General features: G+C 46.2%; 1 protein-coding gene across 2 annotated transcripts in view; it reads left to right on the forward strand.

Moving 5' to 3' along the window:
- Positions 1-17,425, forward strand: part of ANO1 (anoctamin 1) — a 171,466-nt gene that overhangs the window by 46,597 nt on the left and 107,444 nt on the right. For both annotated transcript variants that reach the window (XM_066583435.1, XM_066583433.1), the window contains exon 2: positions 11,024-11,184. In XM_066583435.1, coding sequence (XP_066439532.1) covers positions 11,024-11,184 — 161 coding nt within the window. The remainder of the gene's footprint in view (positions 1-11,023; positions 11,185-17,425) is intronic.

Raw genomic sequence — 17,425 nt, forward strand, 5'->3', positions numbered from 1 at the left:
TGAACTTGGTTCTGGTACAGAATTTATTCACTGTGCTGTTCTGGTGTGGGTATGCTTCTATCTTGTACACAAGCAGAATACAGGCGGGCATCAGTGCAATATATATTGTTTTACTCTTAGGATGGGGGGTAAAAACAATTTTGCACAGGATGCCATCTAATCTAAGCCTGCCACTATTCTGACAAATATATGGGAGTCATATGCTAGAGTCAATATCCATACGTTACCTCCTGTATAGCCCAAAGCCTGTAAGTCACTCATCCATGGTTGAGCTCTTTATAGCATTTCACTATTTGGGGGTCTCTATATAAACATAAGTGCATCCCGCACATCTTAGGTCTGTATATTGAGCCAAGGTGGAAGGTGCTCCATAACATTGGCAGCTCTCGCTGTCTTCTCCAGAAGTCTTGCTTGGGAAATACTGTGCTAAGGCGTCGGTTTATAAATATGCAATGAGATGTGCAACCAGATCAGAGCCGCCTCCCACAATTCTACTGAAATACCTGATTGCTGTGGAATCCCTAAGGACACGCACCCTCGGTCCGGGCTCGTTCGCTCTGCTACAACATGTATATGTTTCACTATAAAGGCTACAGACTGTGGGCACTTAACGAAACCCTCTTGAACTCGCTCTTAAAATAAACGATTCGAGTACTTCTTGTTGGGAAATAATTGTGGGGAAGGCCACAGCTTTTATTAACTCTAAATACTTTATAACTTCAAACTCAACTTTCAGATATTAAAACTTCTCCATGCTTGGAATACCGTAGAAAAAACCATCCTGGGTGTTGGAAAGCCCCGTTCTCATTCCGGACTTGCTAACCCTCCACGAAAAACACCACCGGCATGGAAGCTCGTATGCCTTCTTCACAAGCTGTGACGACTTCCTGAAACCTATGACTCCTTTGCCATGCTAATGGCCAAATCTCCTCCCTTACCCTTCCAATTGGGATGGGTTGGCGGGTTTTCTCTCTTCTTCTCTTCTTTCTTCCTCCACTCGCTCCTTCTTCTGTCTTCCTCTCTTCTTGGCTCCTCCTCTTCCTTCTGACTCTCCGCCCCCAAACTCCTCTAGCTCGTTCCTCCTGACTTACCCCTTTTCTGTCCCCCAGTCCCTATGCAGCCACATTAGGCACTGTGCTGCATTCCCTTCTCTACATAAAGGTCTCAGCATGGGAACAAATAACTGTCTCAGGTCGGCCTCACACGGACATGTGTGGAATTGCGCGCCTTAGCTATGAATGAGCCTTTTTTGCGTGCGCATTGGTGTATTTTACTGTCCTTTTTGCGCCCACAAGGCATGCGGGACACAAAGATGCAACAGTTAAAAATGCCTAATTAGTCTAATGAGTTCCAGATGTGTTCTTTTTCACACATTTCCTAGTGTATTTTGCACCCATTTACGCACCTCCATTGACTTCTATGGGGGCCTTTGGTGCGCAAATGTGCAGGAAAATAGAGAACGCTAGACCAAAATGTGCAGGAAAAATATGTGCATGTGAACAAACCCATGGAAATCAATGGTTTCTATTCTCTGCATATCGCACATTTAAATACCCTCTGCCGCCCCCCTGAGCCCGCTCGGTCCAGTAAGCAATTACTCGAGAAGAGCGATGCTTGCTCGAGTAACTGCTGTATCCGAGCGTGCTCGCTCATTTCTATACATGATGCATTACTTTGATAGATTAGACTTTAACCCTTTGCAATCCAATTTTGGATTTAGGGTTTCCTAGGGGGCTTTCTGCCATTTCACAATGGTGCCATCTGCTGGCTGGAGCCAGTACTGCGGTATAGGACATGCTAGAGAGGTCCTCAACAACAGAGCGGCCAGTAATATACAGTAAGAATACCCTGCTGGACGTCTTCCGACATCGGAGCTGTACAGGCTCCAATCAGAATGTCTTCAGACGTCAGACAGTGAATTGGAAAGGGTTAATGGATGCAACGACATGAAATATGTTTTGGAGAATTATGTTTTTTATTATAAATATGGAAAAAGTCCCCCCCCCCCCCATTTTACTACCTTTTAATTTTTTAAATAATGAATAAAACTTTTTAAAACTGATTTCTACATTATTTTTAGTCCCCCGAGAGGGGGAGAGAACCTGCGATGGCTTGATTGATCCTGCAGTATACCATACTGCAATCCGACAGGCAATCTATCAAGCTACACCGTAGGCAAGGCTTGATAGGATTGAACCACAATGGCAGCCCTTAGGGGGCTTTCAGAATTTCATTGCGAGGGGTCGTTCAGGACCCCCAAACTCCGACTGGGGCATTTAAATGCTGCTGTCAGAATTGAAAGTGGCGTTTAAAAAGTTAATAGCAATGATCAGCGGGACTGCTGACTGCAGTTGTTGCAGGATGGTGGTGGCTGTAAGTAACAGCCGGCACCCGTGTTGTATACAGATGGATTGGCTCCCGATCCTCCTCCATAAAAAACCCTCCCATACAAAGACAATGTGGACCGTACAGCGGAATGAGCGATGCTCTTTTTGTGCGTGGATCGGCGTATTTCACTGTACTATTTGCGCCCACAAGGCATGCGCATTTGCGCAGCAAACAAAGACGCACAACTTAATAGCTAATTAGTCTGAGTCCCCGATGTGCTCTTTTTCATGTGCAATTCCGCAGTGTATCACGCATCTGCTCGCGTATTGCGTGCACATTTGCACATCTCCATTGACTTCTATGGGGACTTTTGGCGCCCAAGCATGCAGGAAAATAGAGCATGTTGAAAAATGTGCAGGAAAAATAGGCGCACGCGAACAAACCCGATAAAATCAATGTGCGCTATTCACTGCATACTGTGTGCGGAAATACGTGCGGAAATACGCCTGTGTGACGGGGCTGTCGGAACCCGCAGAATATACGGATATGGATATCTGCGGCATTATTCAGATATGCTGTGAATTCCACCTGCGATTTTTTTTTTTTCGCTCTCGCCCTCACGGCTCGTAGTGTAAATACCTTTCTGCAGAGTTTTTGGCCTGAGGGTTCCGGTTACAAGGAAGGCCAATAAATCAAAATATATGTGTCTGGGGTGTGACGGAAAGCGGGATTATCCGGGAGGAACCTTCCAATGAAACATGCAAGTCCGTGATGAAGCCCACACGCCAGCCATGCCCCCGGGCATGAGCGATGAAAACGGAGTCACCACCCCACCCGGCTTCTATGGAAGCACATGTCTCTAATGTTGGCATCTGATGGAGCATGGCACAATTCTTTATGTTTTCTATGAGCTTGGGTTCATACGTTGGCACAGTTTGGCGCTATAGATCTATATGGCTGCCATATTACGGCTACACACAATTGTGCGAAACTAAAATATAGCCGTGCGTCCGAAGTCAGAACAGTAGACAAGCGGCCAATATATATCTAATCCTCGTATCCACGTCGGCGGGCAAAATCCGCACGTGGAAAAAAGCGTTTCCCTGTAAAGCAGTGAAAAAAAAAGTCACACGGAAATGCGATTTTCCGTGTCGCACAGTGGAATTACGGACATCGTGCGGATTTCTAACATAGTTAGGTTTGCACGCATATTGGCGCACTGTGATGTAGTTTTTGTGCATGCAGCCATGTTCATTTGCGGGCAGCTGGTGAACGCACCCTGATTTAATGGCTATTTAGCCTTATGAGGTCCAGATGTGTTCTCCTTCCAGCAGAATTGCGCATTTGCGCGTACGTTAAACAGGCAGGTCTTATTTGTTTGTGCACACGAAAATCGTGAAATGACAACGAACCCACTGAAATCAATGGGTTCCATTCGCTGTGTATTACACGCGCAAATTTTGCACTAGGGCTGTATTCACAAGGGCGATCCGTAAGATACGGTCCAATATTTTTTGCAATTTTCTTGCGACATTCATGCATTTTTTATCACTCGCGATGGCACTTTAACGGTTAAATGGCTAATGCCGCAGGTTGACGGCTACCAATCACAACTGCTGTGATCATAGCGCCATAAATGTGCAGTGCTGGCCACTAAGCACGAGGTCCCAGAACCGTTCACGTATGGCGAATGGCGACAATGGATCCAATATATCCTTATGTAACGGCACAACGCAGGAGCGGAATCAGCGGAGGTCTTTCCCGTAGGATCCTCGGCTCACCCCAAGTACTGTGGGAACTCGCATTAGGTGGCTCTTCTGTCATTCTGTCATGAAGGGCACGGCATACATACTGACACTAATGCACTATGCGCTCACATTACCGGAAATGTCACATGATTAAAATGTCTGAAATGCTGCTGCAACGACGAAGACGTGCGGATCGGCTCCGGATGGCGTGGAATGCAGCCGTAAAAATACACTGCATACAGACTGAGCGCTCGAAGAACGCCATCCCTCACCTTCCGCCCTTCATGTCACCTCTTAGAGGCTTTAGCTCGTCTTCAGCTCTCATCTGTCATACCAGTTTCCATGGGGCCCAACAGCAAAGCTTGGAGTGTCGCCCCAGACCGCCATGACCACACTCAGCAGCCAATGAGTTTAGTCTCCATTCTCTTCTTCATTTCATTGGCCTCCTAGTGATCTCTATTCAATCTTCCACCACCATTTCCACACTAACTCTTAAGTAGAAGTGTCCAGGATCTTCACCGATCAACTGTTCCCTGAGCTGGTGTACTCGTGCAGTGAGCTGATTTCTGAAGGAAGCAGACAGCTCTGTTCCAACTGCAGTGGCCAGGCTTGGTATTGTAGGCATTGAAGTGAATTAAAACTTTGCGTGTAATACCAAGTATGCCCACTACAGTGTGAACGGAGCTGTCTTCTTCTTGTAAAAATCAGCTCACTGCACAAGTGTACTGGCTTGGCAAACACTTAATCAGCAGGGGTTCTGGGTGACAGACTATCTACTATTGATGGCTAATTCTGTGGATAGGCCATCGGTAGTTTATAACCCTTTTAAGGCCCACACCAATCAGCCCAGAAATACAGGGAAATTTTAGGAAGTTTTTCCTGGAATTTTTAAAAATGTGTTTTTTTAACTGGAACGCTGCGGCCAGATATAACACGCCTATAGGGACAATTTTGCATATTATTTACTCATATGTTTACGCCCTTAGACTTTGTCAAAAAAGGCACCAAAATTTTGGTGCATTTCTTGTGCGTTAGCTGTGACAAATGTGTTACTAGGCGGACCCCTAGATACATTTGGTCAGTCTTTAGCTGTCCGTGCTCTAAAAAGTCAAATCTATGCCGGCTCTTGATGTGGTATATAATGTACCCCAGTTTCTGATGTAGACCATAGTAAGTTCGCCAGGCTGTGGGCATCGCCACCCTATTTGTAACGCTGCCAATGGTGAGGGTGGAGCAAAAATATGCTTTTTTTTTTTACCCCACTATAGTGGTATACAGAAGTTATTAAATTTCCCCCATAAAGTTAGACAAAAGTTTTGAAAGAGGCGCCAGATTTATTATCCAGCACGGACCACTATGAGAAATTTGGCGCATTATAAGGCTTCCTGGTCCATTATCTGCCCCACTGTTTTTGTTTGGGGTATTTTGTGTCTTTTTGGTGTTTCGCTGCAGCGCCCCGTGTGGAGGGCTTTAAAAACACCAATTACGATCGGCTCTTTTACGTGAGCGTCGTTTTGGGCACGAGAAAAAAAATCGCTGCTAACTGCACAAAAAATTGCGCGAACGGGCGTCCTATCTTGAAGGCGTGAGTCTTTTGCGTGTCTAATATTCCTTCATCCGCACGCTTCCATAGGAAACGCGGTTATGTTAGACGCGATTTTTCATGTGCCTATTCTGCGCGAAAACGACGCCCGTGCGAATAAGGGCCAAGGGTGCTTTCATGTAGAACGGAATTGTGCGCAGGACGCAGCGCGGATGCGGATTCGTCAATCAGTGCGGATTTTGTGCTTTTAACTGCGGAACGTCGTGCGGAATTCTGTTTTTTTTTCTGCGGACTTTACTTGCAGAATTACGTCTCCTGTATGTTAGAAATCTGTAACAACAATTGCGTAAAACGCCCTTGATTCCGCAGCGGAAAACTTTTTTCCATTGCTGGATGTAATCTCGCGTCTTTGAAGTAAAGACGAGCGGATATTCAAGCCTCATAGGGATAACATTGTGGCGCAGGTATGTCCACGCGGATAATTCCGTCCCGCGTGATGGTCGCTCAGCTGCCTCTGGTGATAGTAGATGTTCTATACTGGTGGCTTGCTGGCAGTAGTAGTTCCCCTGCGGCTCCGCAGCGTGCTCCAGCTCTTCCTCTCATCCCATTCATGAAGCTCACGGATATTTCCGGAAACAATGAGGCCGCCTGCTATTTTTATATTTGTTTTGTTCGTTTTTAGCTCCTTCGATAACTTTCAATCTTTCGCTACAACATTATTTATGCCGAAAATTCTCCAAATATCTTGGGACTCCGAAGAGGATGTGAGCGGCAGAAGCTCGCCGTTAACCCTTCAGTGACAGCAGGGCTCCACAAGGCTCCTTTAGGCGAACTTCACGCCGGTGGATTTGTGCGCACGATGCAGTATGGAAGCTTTAGATTTCCGCGGGTTCGTTCACAAACACATATTTTGCGTGCGCATTTCGGTCGCACAAAAAAAATACGCAGCTCGCTCTATTTTCCTGCACATTGCGCACCAAGGGTCCCCACAGAAGTCAAAGTGGGTGCGCAAATGTGCAGGCAGCGAGGTGCGGAGGGCGCTGCGTAATTTCCTTGTAAAAAAACACACCTGGAACTCATTAGACTAATTAGCCATTTCAATCTACGCGGCTTTGTTACACGGCGATTTTATGAATAGCAGCCCTGGAATATAGAAAGTGCCCACAAAAATGAGCCCCGTACCGCACTGTTATGGAAGATGCCCAGAAGAAAATCTGTGCTGCCCATAGCAACCAATCAGAGCGCAGCTTACATGTTACCTCAGCAATGTAAGAAATAGCAACCAATCACAGCGCAGCTTTCATTTTACCTCAGCGGTATAATATATAGCAACCAATCACAGCACAGCTTTCATTTAACCTCAGCAATGTAAGAAATAGCAGCCAATCACAGCGCAGCTTTCATTTTACCTCAGCAATGTAAGAAATAGCAACCAATCACAGTGCAGCTTTCATTTTACCTCAGCAATATAAGAAATAGCCACCAATCACAGCGCAGCTTACATGTTACCTCAGCAATAGAACAAATAGTAACCAATCACAGCGCAGCTTTCATTTTACCTCAGCAATGTAAGAAATAGCAACCAATCACAGCGCAGCTTTCATTTTACCTCAGCGGTATAATATATAGCAACCAATCACAGTGCAGCTTTCATTTTACTTCAGCAATATAACAAATAGTAACCAATCACAGCGCAGCATTCATTTTACCTCAGCAGTATAAGCAACAGTAACCAATCACAGCGCAGCTTTATTTTACCTCAGCAATGTAAGAAATACCAACCAATCACAGCGCAGCTTTCATTTTACCTCAGCAATGTAAGAAATAGCAGCCAATCACAGCGCAGCTTTATTTTACCTCAGCAATGTAAGAAATAGCAACCAATCACAGCGCAGCTTTCATTTTACCTCAGCAATGTAAGAAATAGCAACCAATCACAGCGCAGCTTTCATTTTACCTCAGTGGTATAATAAATACCAACCAATCGCAGCACAGCTTTCATTTTGCCTCAGCAATGTAAGAAATAGCAGCCAATCACAGCACAGCTTTTATTTTTCCTCAGCGGTATAAGAAATGAAAGCTGCGCTGTGATTAGTTGCTATTGGCAACAAGAATTGCAGGGGATGCCGGTGAGGTTTGGATTTTTAATTCTGCCAGTATTCGGCGCCGGTGCTGAAGGGCGCCCAGCAAAATTTCACCCAAATCGGACAAAACTGTGGATCTGTATACGACACAAACAAACAAACAGTTTTGCGTTTTGTATATAAGATGTCGTACAAAAAGCGTCTGCGGATCAGCGGCGCTCCGGGTTATTTATCCGCTTATCGCCCCTCTCTTTGAGGTCACTTTGATTTTTTTAATTTTTACACGTGTGAAAAACGGATGCAAATTGCAAGCGAAAAAAATACATGAAAGTCACAACAAAATTGTACAAAATCCTGCCCGCTGATCGGTGTGACGGCAGCCGTGCTCACACAAGCGGACGCGCACTTCGGTGGTGTAACTACGTTCTGGGGCTCAGGCGTGTGCGAACAGGGAGTGCGGGGAGCTGCGGGCCATACTGTTCCAGCGCTGTGCCCCCATGAAGTCAGCGCGCCGGCGGCTCCGCTCTTTGCACGTTCGTCACCCATTCACCCCTATAGGAGATGGGTACATAAGAGTCACGCTGCCGTTTCACACTTCCCTTTAACCCAGTTTCCCTTTAACCCATGGATGGCCAATCCTGAGGATCGCTCATCAATAGAAGATCGTCGGGGATACAACGGCCGGGGCATCCACCAGCTGGCTGTTTGCCCACTTATATACAGACTGATGTGTGGGCACAGCCTGGCTGTGTCTTCATTGGCCCATGATGGTGTTACAGGCAAAGTTACCATTCATTTCAATGGGAACTGTGGCTGCAATATCATCCTGGACCATTGCAGTAGGAGCGGCGCTGTCTGCTTCCTGGGCACATCAGCCTAACGAATAGCTGATCGGTGGGCATTCCAGGCCAGCTACTCCTCATCCTCCCCATACACACGTGTGTTCTGCTCGCCCGAGCTGGCCTGTATTCTTCGTCGGGACGGTGGCTTACCTCCCTTGAGAACAAAAAATTGAGCATGTTGAAATCCAACTGTTCAATCCTTCTTTCCCTTCGCCATAGTCGATGGACGGAGCGTTGGGACACCACCGTACACATCGCTCAGTGGGCCATCCGGCCAAAGTTAATTACAGTCAACATTGGTCCAATGCGTGCCACCATCTTTACTGCGCAGTTGAATGTGACCTACTGTATTGTTCCCTGTTATCAGCCGTACTAGGGCGGCTACAAGGGGGCATATTTACGCACACAAAATTTGCAGGAGCAATACGCAGCGAACAGAACCCATTCCTTTCAACGGGATCGTTCACATTGCCGTATTCCGCGTGCGTGAAAAGAAATAATTGCACGTGCGCCAAAACATGCACTAATACCGTCGTGTGCAGAAGCCCTTAAACTGAGGAGAGGCTGCCTCTAGTGTTCTTCACTGGTATTACGGACATGACCGCTTCTCCTGTATCACCGGAGCTGAATGATGCTAGCAGCCTGAGGCTTAAACAGACAAACGTGTCCGCGGATGTCACTGCGCACATGAAAATCCGCAAAACATGACGAAGCGAAGCCTCTGATTCTAATGTGTTTTTTCTCACAAACGTGTTTATCGCACGCAACATCATAGTGACGGGCAGTAAGAAAAAAACCCCAAAGTCTTATGACTTAGTCATGCGTAAATACACTCTGCGGCGGCGAGCTAATTTGCGCATACATTCATCTGTTTAAGCCCTTAAAGGGAACCTGACATCACTTTTGATTCCCATAAACTACATTATGAGGGTCAAAGATGAGGGAATGGGGTCCGGGGAGCGGTTTCATACTCACTTTGCCCCCCCATTCCTGGGCCGTGTCCCCGTGAAGTTGGCACGCATCTTTATAGGTGAGTGCGCACAGAGCCATCTGAAAAGTCGCCAACAGCGCAGGAAAGCGGTACCCACAGAGTATAATACCCAATCCCTGGCCTCCCTATCCCCCCACCATTGATCTTCCCAACGCCTCTAAATTACCTGCGCAAAAAATCTCCTCCGATGGTTGAGCCGCGCGCAAAAAAAAAAAAATGACTAAAAAAATAGGTCATCGGTGACCAAACTTGGCGACTGTAATACCCTGCTGCGCAAAAGATAGGTATTAGGGCTCGTTTACATGGGCGTCAAAAGACCTATCTCTTTGCGCAACAGGGACTTTCGGTTGCGGACTTTGGTCATCGATTACCTATTTTTTTAGGTTTGATTTTTTTTCGTGTGGCTATTGGTTTTAGTAGTCGCAATTTTTGGTGCAGGTAATTTAGCTGCGCAAAATCGTCCATGTGAATGAGGCCTTGGCCTGACCGAAAAACGCAGGAGTGTCCCAAGGCATAAAAAGGGAGGGGGAGGGAGTTTAGCTGCATCCAACGCTCGGAAAAGAAGACCGGTGCCTTTATGTAAGACACCAGGAGGATTTCTATTGGCCAAGGGAATTCCGAACAGCAGCGCATTTTTTCGACAAGACGCCGCCGCTCCCGATCATGTGAATGGGCAATGAAAACACTAATGGGAATCAGGAGTAGAGATGAGCGAGTAGTGCCTTAGCCGAGTATCTCCCCGCTCGTCTCTAAAGATTCGGGGGCCAACGGGGGGCGGGGGAGAGCGGGGAGGAACGGAGGGAAGATATCTCTCTCCCTCTCTCCCCCCTGCACCCCGCCGCAACTCACCCGTCACCCGCACCGGCCCCCGAATCTTTAGAGACGAGCGGGGAGATACTCGGCTAAGGCACTACTCGCTCGAGTAATGTGCCTTAGCGAGTATACTCGCTCATCTCTAATCAGGACTTGATCGCAAAAAATCATCTATTCACACGATTTTCGGTCGTGTTCGCCGTGATTTTTTTGCGCGGTGAACTTACGCGTGATTTTGACTCCCATTTCGATGAGCCCTAACATAGTTCATGGGTGATGGTCGCTTCCCTGTGAACCCTCAGGATGGGTTTTCCCTCCTTCAGACAGGTGGATTAGGGCAGCGAAGACTCCGATCTCTTCCGCTTGGCGTGTCGCGTTCCGAAGCAACGCCTTCTGGTTCGGAATGCTAACGGTGACGATGACAAGGTGTCCGGCTGGAGGGATTCTACACCCACTAGATAAACTTTTGCCGCCCTTCAGTAAATAAATGTGTGACTTAATTAGCCCTTTGCTGAGTAATTGACTTTGCCAATGATTTTCCCGGGAGGACGGGATGCTGCTGGGCAGAGCGAGGAAGAGGAGAGGCTGAGCTTGGGAGAGCAGGTTCTTAGAGGCGTGGGAGACGCCGCTCACAGCTCTGCCTCACTTGGATGTTGGACTCTTGTGTCTTGCAGACATCACATGCGGAGACTTGAAGGATCAGCCTGGACAAAGTTTACATGATACAATGAAGGAGAATGACAAGTACCACGTCACTTCTGATGAGGAGAAGGGCATCCACATCATCAACATCAAAGCCATCGAGGACATCGGCTACATCCAGCCGGACACCTTGGTAAGTGGCAGATGTAACATATGTCACCACCGCCTCATACTATGGGGAGATACCGTATCAGACCCCTTCACTGCTGCTTGGGAATTTTAGTTCTACGATGACAACCGTTGCAACTTTTTATCTGTTCGTCTTCGTGTTCGCTTATAAGTTGGGCAATATAATGAAGGTTCGTTTTACAGAATGATACTATCTAGGATATTCCAGTGTGTAGCTGCGCGCCTATATATATATACTATGCAACGTATACACACATATATACATATGTATTATATATATATATATATATTGTATGTGACCTAATAAACTGTGTTTAATATAACGCACACACTATATATATAATATGGATAGATACTGATGCATGAATATATATACACACCAGTATCTATCTATCTATCTATACAACACATTTTATTAGGGCACACTATATGTAACATATATATATATATATATATATATATATAGTGTGCCCTAATAAACTGCGTTTAATACAACACACTAAATATATATAACATACATACATTCGTACATATGGATAGTGGTATATATATATATATATATATATATATATATTTATACAGCTGTGTTGAAAAACCTTTAAACACAGTTTATTAGGGCGCACTTACAGAGGCGATTTTATCGTAAGAGAGTCTTATGGATTTTGAGATGCACGAAACGCGCACGGAAACAGAACCCATTATTTACAAAGGGTTTATTTCACATGTACAATTGTTCTCTCGCACTGATGAGAAAAATTTCAGCGTGTTTTATTTTGGGGCATTTCTGTTCAAAAATCACACTTTCTTCCCTATGGGAGCAATAAAAAAAATTGCATTGCGCTGTAAATGCGAGTTTCAGACAAGCGCAGTGCGAGTTTCTTTTTTTACTATTGGAACAAACCACATCACAGTCATATAAAAAGTGCGACATTGCGCTCACTTGTGTAAATGCACCTTCAGAGCGGCTCGACACGGGCGTCTAAAGAGAATAGAACCCACTGATTTCAAGCGGTTTATTCGCATTTCCGTATTTTGCACGTGTATTCCAGTCGTGCGCTTAACAAATAGAACATGCTTTATTTTTCTGCGGATTTGTGCACCAAAGGTCCCCATAGAAGTCAATGAAGGGGGGGGGGGCAAATTTGTGCGCAATATGCTAGGTGATGCGTGAGACACTGCGTAATTCTGTTAGAAACAAAACACATCTGGAAATAATTAGCCACTTCAATCGATGCGTTTGTTTGGCGCGCAGATGGGCGCAAAAGTAAAATACGCCGATGCACGCATCACACAGCATTGTTCGTTTTTCAAAAACGCCATGCTCAGGCGCGGGCAAATGCGCTTCAACTTGTGTAAAGCTGACCTTCTACCGCTGAAGCAAACGAATTCTGGCATATACCAACGAGAAGGGCGGCACTTTAGTATACATTTAGCTATAGTCTGTCTGTCGTCCACATGGTATGCGTGTCTTTACTTGCGTGTAACACGCAATGCTGCTAAAATCCCATTGATTTCCAATGGGCCACCCATTCCTGCGTTATTTATTACACATGTAATAAAAAACGCAGCATGTCTTATTTTGGTGCGTATTATGTGCCTAATATGCACCAATATAGGCTATGGAGATGTAACATACGCAGCAAATACATGCTTGCTGTATACTGCGTGAAAAACAAATGCATAATATGCGGGACACATACACCCATGTGAGTGGGCACTTAGACATATACATTGGGCTAGAGGCAAAATGTGGAACCACTTAATAATGTAGCCTAGGCTTGTTATTAGTTCTCCAAGGGGACCTGAACTTGAGACTGTTTGATCATTTATACCGTATACTGCAATACTTTAGTATTGCAGTATATGCTATTTCATCTGGCCTTGTATTAAGGCTTGCCATAGACACATCTTAACAGGCAGAAATCTATGGCAGTCCTGGAGGCTTCAGAAAAGCCCCTGACTGCCATGACACCCAGACAGCACCTTGTGATCTCATTGCATTGGAGGCGTTCAGGACTTCCGATCCGGCCATTTAAATGCCGCTGTCAGAACTAGTGGTGACCTATCTCCAAGATAAATTATCAATAGTTGACCAGCCGGGGTCTGCAACTCAGTACCCCTGGCAATCAGCTGTTCTTGGCCCCACTGTCAGTGCAAATGCTGACGGGAGCTGACAGCTATATGTCAGCTACATCAGTTATGTCTGACAGCGGCATTTAAACGGTTAACAACCACGATCATCATGCACTTCGATCATTGCTGTTGCAGCCCGGTGACCCTGTATGCAATTGGCTCAACTTCCAAGTCCTCAACAGATTAACTCTTACATATATGTCCCAGGGTGTATCACACATTGCCAGTTGGCATAACATGATGCCATCACCATGCCAGCTCTGCTGTCCCTGACGAACACATATCTAGTCTATCTGTATTACTCAATGAGCTATAAAAGTACACATTCTGGGGTTGCAGGGGTTAATAATATTACTTTGACAATCCCAAACATCCCTCCAGTGCAGAATCCCCCCAAAATAGATTATCTGTTGCTAGCGGGATCTAATAATCTGATTCTCGCATGCCCAGCAGTTGTCTTCTCCACTGCCAACAAGTTTACATTGGCTATGGGACAAGTGTTTGATACCAGCACAGATGCCAGGAGGTACGGCTGCTGGACCAGGCAGCCTTCAGAGCTTCTTGATTGGCTTAATTAAAGTGATGACAGTCTTAATTTATGTAATTGTTGTACAGTAATTAGTGATTTATGTATGAGGCGCTGCTTATTACAAACTTCTTCTCTTACCCTGACCCGTGTATGAGTAATAAGGCTTTATTAATGGACTGGATTGGTTATACAACACAGCAGTGACTCCGGGCTCTTCTATCAGGAATGTCCCACGCACTTCTGTCGGGCTTCATGTGGCCGTAGATGACAAGTTGGAGGATACAGGAGTCCCCAGCAGAGCTCACCGAAGGCTTCTGTACCAGAGGGGAAGTTTATAGATCCTCTAGCTTGGATGCAAGATGTGATCCGGGCGGGCATGGAGGCTCTAGTACCCTGTTGTACCGCCTCTAGTTTGGATACAAGATGTGATCCGGGCGGGCATGGAGGCTCTAGTACCCTGTTGTACTGCCTCTAGCTTGGATACAAGATGTGATACAGGCAGGCATGGAGGCTCTAGTACCCTCCCTGTTGTACCGCCTCTAGCTTGGATACAAGATGTGATACAGGCAGGCATGGAGGCTCTAGTATCCTGTTGTACCACCTCTAGCTTGGATACAAGATGTGATACAGGCATGGAGGCTCTAGTATCCTGTTGTACCGCCTCTAGCTTGGATACAAGATGTGATACAGGTGGGCATGGAGGCTCTAGTACCCTCCCTGTTATACCGCCTCTAGCTTGGATACAATATGTGATACGGGTGGGCATGGAGGCTCTAGTATCCTGTTGTACCGCCTCTAGCTTGGATACAAGATGTAATACAGGCATGGAGGCTCTAGTACCCTCCCTGTTGTACCGCCTCTAGCTTGGATTAGAGATGTGACACAGGCAGGCATGGAGGCTCTAGTACCCTATTGTACCGCTTCTAGCTTAGATACAAGGTGTGATACGGGTGGGTATGGAGGCTCTAGTACCCAGTTGCACCACTTCTAGCTTGGATACAAGATGTGATACGGGCAGGCATGGAGGCTCTAGTACCCTGTTGTACTGCCTCTATATTGGATACAAGATGTGATACGGGCAGGCATGGAGGCTCTAGTACCCTGTTGTACCGCCTCTAGTTTGGATACAAGATGTGATACAGGTGGGCATGGAGGCTCTAGTACCCTATTGTACTGCCTCTAGCTTGGATACAAAGTGTGATACGGGCAGGCATGGAGGCTCTAGTGCCCTGCTGTACCGCCGCTAGATTGGATACAAGATGTTATAAGGGGTGGGCATGGAGGCTCCAGTACCCTGTTATACCACCTCTAGCTTGGATACAAGATGTGATACGGGCAGGCATGGAGGCTCTAGTACCGTGTTGTACTGCCTCTATATTGGATACAAGATGTGATACGGGGGGCATGGAGGCTCTAGTACCCTGTTGTACTGCCTCTATATTGGATACAAGATGTGATACGGGGGGCATGGAGGCTCTAGTACCCTATTGTACCGCCTCTTGCTAAAACTCAAGATGTGATATTGGTGGGCATGGAAGCCACTCAGACCATCACACCAGCAGGGGGCAGCTCTATAGCAAAGGCAGGATTGAGGTGCCCACTCCAAGGTCTCCAAACTTGAACACAAGCTAAACCTGGGTTGATTACTGAAGACAACCCGGTTTCACTCCGTAGCGGTTTAGTTTCGTGGCGCCGTCTATGTGCCATTTATAATAGTGGCCCCCGTCTGACTGCTATCGCCGCACACATTGCACACTGTGACTGTCAGCTCAGCAGCGCACTTGGAGCCCGCAGGTGTTTCTGGGATGCCGGGATTCAGGTTGCGCCGCTTGGTCTTGTGTCAATATGTACATATGGAGTTTATATCCTCTTGCTGGCACCTGTAGAGCATTTATATCATGCTGGTAAGTACTGCGTCCCCAGAAAGCCGGGCGGGTGGCGGGTTTATTGGTAGTGAACAGATCCGGGCAAAATGAAATCTAAGCTGATCATAAACTGCAAACCACAAGAAAGAAGCGCTGCCGCGTCGCAGCCCCCTCAGGGCGCATTTACACCGGAGTTCAGCAGGCGAATGTGATATCAGTCTGCGAGCGTTGAACAGATATCATACCTGCAAAGCTGCAGGTGTTTTGCAAGAAAAAAAAAAAAAACGCATTTTGATCCAATTTTCTTTTTTTAAATTGCACTCACATACAGATCACATGGTCACATATAGATCACATGGTCACACACAGATCACATGGTCACACACAGATCACATGGTCACATACAGATCACACGGTCACATACAGATCACACGGTCATATACAGATCACACGGTCACATACAGATCACATGGTTACACACAGATCACATGGTCACATACAGATCACACGGTCACATACAGATCACATGGTCACATACAGATCACACGGTCACATACAGATCACACGGTCACATATAGATCACACGGTCACATACAGATCACACGGTCACATACAGATCACACGGTCACATATAGATCACACGGTCACATACAGATCACACGGTCATATACAGATCACATGGTTACACACAGATCACCTGGTCACATACAGATCACACGGTCACATACAGATCACATGGTCACATATAGATCACATGGTTACACACAGATCACATGGTCACATACAGATCACACGGTCACATACAGATCACATGGTCACATACAGATCACACGGTCACATACAGATCACACGGTCACATATAGATCACACGGTCACATACAGATCACACGGTCATATACAGATCACATGGTTACACACAGATCACCTGGTCACATACAGATCACACGGTCACATACAGATCACACGGTCACATACAGATCACCTGGTCACACACAGATCACATGGTCACATACAGATCACATGGTCACACACAGATCACATGGTCACATATAGATCACATGGTCATATACAGATCACACGGTCACATACAGATCACACGGTCACATACAGATCACATGGTCACACACAGATCACATGGTCACATACAGATCACACGGTCACATACAGATCACACGGTCATATACAGATCACACGGTCACATATAGATCACATGGTCACATACAGATCACATGGTCACATACAGATCACATGGTCACACACAGATCACATGGTCACACACAGATCACATGGTCACATATAGATCACATGGTCACATACAGATCACACGGTCATATACAGATCACACGGTCACACACAGATGACATGGGCACTCACAGATCACATGGTCACACACAGATCACATGGTCACATACAGATCACACGGTCACATACAGATCACACGGTCATATACAGATCACACAGTCACATATAGATCACATGGTCACATACAGATCACACGGTCATATACAGATCACACAGTCACATATAGATCACATGGTCACATACAGATCACACGGTCATATACAGATCACATGGTCACATACAGATCACACGGTCACATATAGATCACCTGGTCACACACAGATGACATGGGCACACACAGATGACGTGGTCACATACAGATCACCTGGTCACACACAGATGACGTGGGCACACACAGATCACATGGTCACATACAG

Source organism: Eleutherodactylus coqui, chromosome 11, assembly GCF_035609145.1.
Source record: "Eleutherodactylus coqui strain aEleCoq1 chromosome 11, aEleCoq1.hap1, whole genome shotgun sequence".
NCBI classification, from domain to species: domain Eukaryota; kingdom Metazoa; phylum Chordata; class Amphibia; order Anura; family Eleutherodactylidae; genus Eleutherodactylus; species Eleutherodactylus coqui.